The following is a 7,581-nucleotide window of genomic DNA, read 5'->3' as shown; positions in this document are numbered from 1 at the left end:
CATCCAGTTATTCAGGTTAACCAATAGTCTACATTGTTTGTCTCATCAAATTTTGCACAGTATATGTTGAGATGTTGAAGAACTGATCCAATGTGTTGTTTGGCAGAGATATATAGAGTTTCAGGGTGTAACTGGCCTTCTTATTTGAAATTCTCAAAAACGGAAATGAAATATTCAATTTCTACTGTGTATTTAGTCACATTACAGTAATTTGGTCATATCTATGTTAATTTTTTAACATCTCACCGGTCTCAGCTTTCACCAGGTACCAAATTTAGCTAATTTGACCATGTAGTTTTGGAGATATGAAGCAGTTAATCAGACCGGTCTAATTAGACCGGGAACACCAAGGATGGGGGGGCAAACATGAACACAACCGAGGAGGAGAGGGTTAAGATAACAGAATTACTACTACTAACTTCTCATAGCTTTAAATTAATACCATTTTATTATTTATGTATTCACAACAGGTAAAATTGTGCCTGAAACACACAGCAGACATACACAACTGGCAGAATAACAACACAAAGAAACACATCAAACATCAAACAACTAAATCAGTTAATGTCCGAACGGACAGAGAGCACAGGGCGTATTTATGAACAGTCCTCCCGGGCCAGTCTCAGTCGTGACTGGATGTCCTTTTTGGGGAACTTAAGAGTGGCACATCCAAACCGGCTGACCCCCCACCTCTCCGGCAGTTTTTCCCGCCTCTGCACCCAGCCACTCCAGCCGGGCTTCCAGATGTACATGCTGGCGAATAACTGCGAGTTGTTCTCCCCGCCCAGAACGTAGATCCTCTTGTGCCACCGGGCCACCCCCCCGGCCCCGATCTGCTTGGGGAGCCCCGGGAAGCACCAGGCCCCCCCACCCCCTCCCCCGCCGGCCCCCCCACCCCCTCCCCCGCCTCCCCCGCCTCCCCCCCTCTCCGCCACCACCGCCCCCATCACCTCCCGCTCCGCCACGGAGCCCCGCCCCTCCCGGAAGAACAGCACCCGCCTGGTGGCGTCCAACGGGTCCAGGTCCGTGTAGTTCCCGTCTATGAAATTAGTGGCGTCCCTCATGAAGCCCCCGATCGTGCAGACCCCTCCCCGCACCGCCACGCCGCCCGCCAGGCATGTGGCGCCCGAGTCCAGCCCCACGCGGCTCCAGGACTCGGTGGCCGTGTGGTAGACCAGCACGCCCGAGTGCACCACGGCGCGGTTCTGCTCCAGCGTGGTCCCGCCGAGCAGGTAGAGGCGTCCGCGCAGGGCGGCGCAGGCGAAGGAGCGCAGCGGTAAGGGCAAGCGCGGTCCGGGGCTCCAGCGCAGCGAGGCCAGGTCCAGGGTCTCGCACGTGTCCAGCAGCGCCGCCCGGTTGCAGCCGCCCAGGGCGTAGAGGGACTCCCCGCACCCCAGCAGCCCCAGCATGGCCCGGGGCTGAGCCATGGACGGCCGCTCGAGCCAGCGGTCCAGCACGGCGTCGTACTCGTGCACCAGCGACGACACCGACCCCCCCCGGAGGATCCCGCCGGCCACGAAGAGGCGCCCCCCGACCGCCGTGCACCCCGGGCACTGCAGGGACCGCAGGGCCGCCAGCTTCTCCCACGTCCCCGTGCGCGGGTCGAAGCAATCCACCTCCCCCTCCGTCAGAGACTCGTCCTCTCTGTGCTTCAGGTCCACGCAGACGATCTTCTTCTCGAACATCCCCTCCCTGGGCCTCAGCGGACCCCCGAGACCCTCCCCGCCCACCGCCCCCGCGGGGCCCAGCTCCTGGGAGAGACGCCGGCTCTCCTCCGAAGACAGCAGGCCCGGGCGGAGGTGGTGGAGGAGGGCCGGCATGTGGGCGTAGCGCTCTAGAGGCCGGTGTTCGGCCCAGCGGCGCGCAGCGTCGTAGACCTCCCCCTCCGAGCCCACGCCCAGGCGGTCGGACCCCAGCAGGCTTCCCAGGGTGCCCGGGTCCAGCAGGAGGAAGTCCTTCTGCCGGGCCACGCGGGGGAAGTGTTGGGCCACCAGGCGCAGGGAGGCCCGGAGGAGCAGCTGGTCGTGGTGGGAGCGGGCCAGGGAGTACATGCCCAGGCAGTTGTCCACAGAGAGGTGTTCAAACAGGAACCTGGAACAGACACACACACAGAAAGTGATTTAGATGGGGTGCTTAGTTGGGGTAACCGCAGGGTTCCCGGTTCGATTCCGGCCGTGGACATATCCTGCATGTCATCCCTTCTCTCTCTCTCACCCATCCTTCCTGTCATATCTGCACTATCTCTATCATAATAAAAAGAAAAATATGAGTGGGACTGCCCCCACTCAGAAAATAAAGTGATTTAGATTATCTGTTCTTCACTTCACTTTTTGGGGGGGGTTTGTAAATAAGTCTTCTAACAGCTAAATTATTTCCTAAGTGCCAACTGCATTTTGGAGAAATTCCAATTCATGACACGTTCTAATGCTTTGGTCCTCATGTCGGGATCCGATGTAATGATCAGACTTTTGTTTTGAAAAATGTGAAGACATTTACACGTTGTTGAAAATCAACGACACATCGCTAGTCAACTAACACAGCTTGTTTTGTGAACCTGCTAACACCGAACTTCGATGTCCCGATGAGGACCAAAGCATTAGAGTCACGTGTCACATATACAATAGGTTACGCAACCCAGTAACCCAACGCAACCCAGTAACTATGACTACGGTTACCTAGAGCAACGGTCCTGGAGAGGCATCACTTGAAACCGATTGGCCGCCACGAACAGGTCCTCTGCCGTGTCCAGGCAGAGCCCCGCCTCCCCGGTGTAGACGAACTGGATGACGGTCTCCATGACGGACGGGGTCACCTCCTCCAATCGGATCTCATTGAGGCGGGACTCCACCAGGGGGCTGGTGAACATGGCCCGGAAGTACGGGCTCACCGCTGCCAACAGGACTCTGAAAGGAGATGGGAAAATCATTATTGTGATTGATATGGGGCTTTTTATTTTATCTCATTTTTAAAATTGTGATAGAGACAGTAGAGATGTGACAGGAAGGATGGGTGAAAAAGAGAGAGAGAGAGAGAGGAGGATAGAGACAGTAGAGATGTGACAGGAAGGAAGGATGGGTGAGAGAGAGAGAGGGAGAGAGAGAGAGGAGGATAGAGACAGTAGAGATGTGAAAGGAAGGATGGGTGAGAGAGAGAGAGGAGGATAGAGACAGTAGAGATATGACAGGAAGGGTGGGTGAAAGAGAGAGAGAGAGAGAGGAGGATAGAGACAGTAGAGATGTGACAGGAAGGATGGGTGAGAGAGAAAGAGGAGGATAGAGACAGTAGAGATATGACAAGAAGGATGGGTGAGAGAGAGAAAACTCTCTGCAAAATAGCTTCATACTATCTTATCCTGATGTGATTTTGAAAAGCAGCAACAATATTCAAATAGGCTGTGGCATTCAAACGATGATTGGTTGGTATTAACAGGCCCAAAGTGTGCCAAGAAAACATTCCCCACACCATCACACCATCTGAATGAATAACAAGATGTACTGGTGTTCCTAATAAACCTGATACACAACTCTACTGCGGCATAGAAATATCAGATTATGTGATTTAACCATGACATTATTGTTATTAAATCACAGCTTCTAACAGCTCTTGGCCAATCACAATGCTTGTTGTCATCAACCAATTATATAACAGAGATTAATGCTAGAAAACCTAATCACCACATGCCGGGCCGGGCTGCCAGCCTCGAACAGCACAAATACTTACAGTTGCATCTTTGTCAGGTTTTTTGTCAGTTCACACCACTAATTGTGGTATTTTAAAATGTCATGTACTATTTTAGTGATCGAGTACACCAACGCATCCATTCAAGTGAGACAGTATTCAAGCCTATCTTTAGTAGGAATATGTGTGACATTCCTTTGTGCCTGATAATGTGCACTGTTGGAGGTCTGCTCTGCACAGTGGTTCTACTAGAAAATATGAGAGGAGGCCTGGGGTGGTCCAGTGGTCTAGCACCATGGCCTGGGGTGGTCCAGTGGTCTAGCACCATGGCCTGGGGTGGTCCAGTGGTCTAGCACCATGGCCTGGGGTGGTCCAGTGGTCTAGCACCATGGCCTGGGGTGGTCCAGTGGTCTAGCACCATGGCCTGGGGTGATCTAGTGGTCTAGCACCATGGCCTGGGGTGGTCCAGTGGTCTAGCACCATGGCCTGGGGTGGTCCAGTGGTCTAGCACCATGGCCTGGTGGGGTCCAGTGGTCTAGCACCATGGCCTGGGGTGGTCCAGTGGTCTAGCACCATGGCCTGGGGTGATCCAGTGGTCTAGCACCATGGCCTGGGGTGGTCCAGTGGTCTAGCACCATGGCCTGGGGTGATCCAGTGGTCTAGCACCATGGCCTGGGGTGGTCCAGTGGTCTAGCACCATGGCCTGGGGTGGTCCAGTGGTCTAGCACCATGGCCTGGGGTGATCCAGTGGTCTAGCACCATGGCCTGGGGTGGTCCAGTGGTCTAGCACCATGGCCTGGGGTGGTCCAGTGGTCTAGCACCATGGCCTGGGGTGGTCCAGTGGTCTAGCACCATGGCCTGGGGTGGTCCAGTGGTCTAGCACCATGGCCTGGGGTGATCTAGTGGTCTAGCACCATGGCCTGGGGTGGTCCAGTGGTCTAGCACCATGGCCTGGGGTGGTCCAGTGGTCTAGCACCATGGCCTGGGGTGGTCCAGTGGTCTAGCACCACGGTCTACAGTGCACACATATGCCCATGTCGGCATGGGTTAGAATCCGGCCCATGCCCTCTCTCTCTCTCCCTTCCTCTCCTTACTTTCCTGTCTGTCTTCACTGTATCTGTCCAATAAAATGAAAAATATGAGTGGGACTGCCCCACTCAGAAAAAAAGAAGAAGAGATGAGTCATGAGCCTATTAGAATTTGTGTGACATTCCTTTCTGCCTGATAATGTGCACCGTTGGAGGTCTGCTCTGCACAGTGGTTCTACTAGAAGATATGAGAGATTTAAGCGTTATGGAACCAGAAGGCGTGGTATGTCGTGGATATCGGCACAGCTAGTGGGGTGGTTAGGCACTCTGCGAAGCAGAGTGACGTTATATATACACCCCCTAGCTGTAATATGAAAAGATGTCAACATTCCATTTAGCCGTGCGTATATCATGGTAGTCGTTAGCCTACCTGTGACACATCAGCCTCTTCCCCTCCACCAGCAGCGTCACGTCACACAGCTGCTGAGCGTCCAGGAGCTGCTTCAACCCTGAGGAAGAGAGACAGGAAGTCAAGGCAGATAGAGACAGGAAGTCTGAGTCAGGAAGTCTGAGTCAGGAAGTCAGAGACAGGAAGTCTGAGTCAAGGCAGATAGAGGTTGGAATACAATAAATAAATAAATACATTTGAAATTTAAAACGTTTAAGCTTTAACGTTTTTTTTTCTTTTCCTGAGTGGGGCAGTCCCACTCATATTTTCATTTTATTGACAGATACAGTAGAGATTTAGACAGGAAGGATGGGTGAGAGAGAGAGGAGGGATGACATGCAGGATATGTCCCCGGCCGGAATCGAACCAGGGACCCTGCGGTTACATGGTCAAAGCTTAACCCGCTACGCCACCTAAGTGCCCCTAAAACGTTTAAGCTTTAAATGTGCTAAATGGCCATGATCAATTAGTAATAGCTAGTAATCAATGAATGAGACCATATGATAAATAACATTTAGTTAACACTACACGCTTCGTGTTTAAAGCATAATTATGTTGCAGGGAGGGAGGGAGAGAGAAAGAGAGGGAGGGAGAGAGAGAAAGAGGGAGAGAGAAAGAGGGAGGGAGAGAAATAGAGGAAGAGAGAGGGGAAGAGAGAGGGGGGGAGGGAGACAGAGACATTGGACATTCCCCTCCACCTTATGCTACAGGGTGAAGTTGCCCACATACACTGATATAGGACCAGCTTAACCTTACCCTCCCCAAACCCTACCTTTAGACCCTACCTTTAGACCCTACCTTTATACCCTACCTTTAGTGGTGTACATAGCTTCATTAGAAGCAGTTCTATCACTTTGTATCCTCAGCAAAAAAAACAGTTTTTGTCCACTAACTTCAGGGCAGCTCTGTCGACCATCTCTCTCCATTCCTTGTCGCTGTCTGAGTCTCTGTAATCTTATAAACAGGCAGCGACATTTCACATTCAGCTGAGAAGAAATGGAGAAAAACTGGCTTTCCTGGTGATGACCTTTAACCTTTCATCCCTCCCTCTTTTCCAACTTCTCATCCTCTTTGTCTGCTGCTAAAGCTACCTTCCTTCTACCATTCTCAAATTATTCTTGTTTTCAATCGAAGAAAACGGTTTTCTATCTAACATTTATATCTTTTTACAGTATTATTATAACGCCACTGACCTCATGTCTTTTAGCTTGCTTTTATAGTTGTTTTTATTTTCTTAAGATTGTTGTCTTTATTTGCACTTGACACCACGGACCTCATTGTCTCTTAGCTTGTTTTATAGTATTTTCGCTTTTTAATTTGTCTAGTGTGTAATATTTGTGATATGTTATGTGTATATGTTTGTGAATATGTCTTTCTGTTTTTGCACCTTCAGAAGAACCACTACAATTTCATTGTATAGGCAACTGTACAAGGACAATAAAGTCTATTCTATTCTATTCTATTCTGTTTCAGGCGGGATTTTAACTCACAACCTTCCGACCGACCACCAGTCCAACTCACTATCCGGCATCTCACCGTGTGTGACGTAGTCCCCCAGCGGGGTGGTGCTGTCATCTGGGAAGTCCTCCTCCTCTGAATCGCTGTCAGAGAGGGGCTCCCCGCCGTCCCCATCCTGCCAGGGCTGTGGCCTCCACGTCACTGTTCTCCCCCGCACGGAGCTCATCTGAGAGAGAGAGAGGGGGGGGGGGGAGGGGAGAGAAAGAGAGGGGGGAGAAGAAAAGAGAGCAGGGGAGGAAAGAGAGGGGGGGGGAAAGAGAGGAGGGGGAGAGGGAAAGAGAGGGAAAGAGAGGGGGGGGAAAGAGAGGGGGGGGAGAGAGAGAGGGGGGGAGAGAGAGGGGGGGGGGAGAGAGAGGGGGGGGGGAGAGAGGGGGGGGGAGAGAGAGAGAGGGGGGGGGGGGGGAGAGAGAGGGGGGGGGAGAGAGTGAGAGGGGGGGGGGGAGAGAGAGACATTGACAGACAGGGAGAGAGACAGAGACACAGAGACAGACAGATCATGACTACTGTGAACCAGCTCCAAAAAGAAGTGTTATAACTCGAGGACACACAGGCACCCTCAATTATCAATAGTCGTTGTTTTGAGCTGCACGAGGAAAAAATCGGGTAATTGATGTGTATAAGGATTATTAACTCATTGACTGCCAAAGACGCCATTTGCCGTCTTATAAATTAGTAACGTTGACTGCCAAAGACGCCATTTGAAAAACCAGATACTTTATTTTTCTGTTTTGGTAGTCTGTCCAATGTCACACTTGCCCTTCTCCACAGGCACTAGTTTTGGATCTAGCTTGCTGTTCATTATTTTGATGATAAATTGTAGATAGCTAGCTATAACATCTTCATGAGTCATCTACGTTTCTACATCTCTGTCGAATACTACACAGCGTGTTTTTACAACGCGCAACTGCC

General features: G+C 51.5%; 1 protein-coding gene across 1 annotated transcript; it reads right to left on the bottom strand.

Annotated features, from left to right (window-relative positions):
* Window positions 1-596: 596 nt before the first annotated feature.
* On the bottom strand, window positions 597-6,838 carry LOC308149807 (kelch repeat and BTB domain-containing protein 8-like; the record flags this gene model as incomplete). The annotated part of the gene is made up of 4 exons (XM_080522696.1): window positions 597-2,091; window positions 2,676-2,903; window positions 5,137-5,215; window positions 6,691-6,838. The coding sequence occupies 4 exons, from the start codon at window positions 6,836-6,838 to the stop codon at window positions 597-599; spliced, it is 1,950 nt and encodes a 649-aa protein (XP_080378822.1).
* Between the last annotated feature and the right edge of the window lie 743 nt (window positions 6,839-7,581).

Source organism: Nansenia antarctica (assembly GCF_963989245.1).
Source record: "Nansenia antarctica genome assembly, chromosome: 2".
NCBI lineage: Eukaryota > Metazoa > Chordata > Actinopteri > Argentiniformes > Microstomatidae > Nansenia > Nansenia antarctica.
This window is presented reverse-complemented; position numbering and strand designations above follow the sequence as displayed.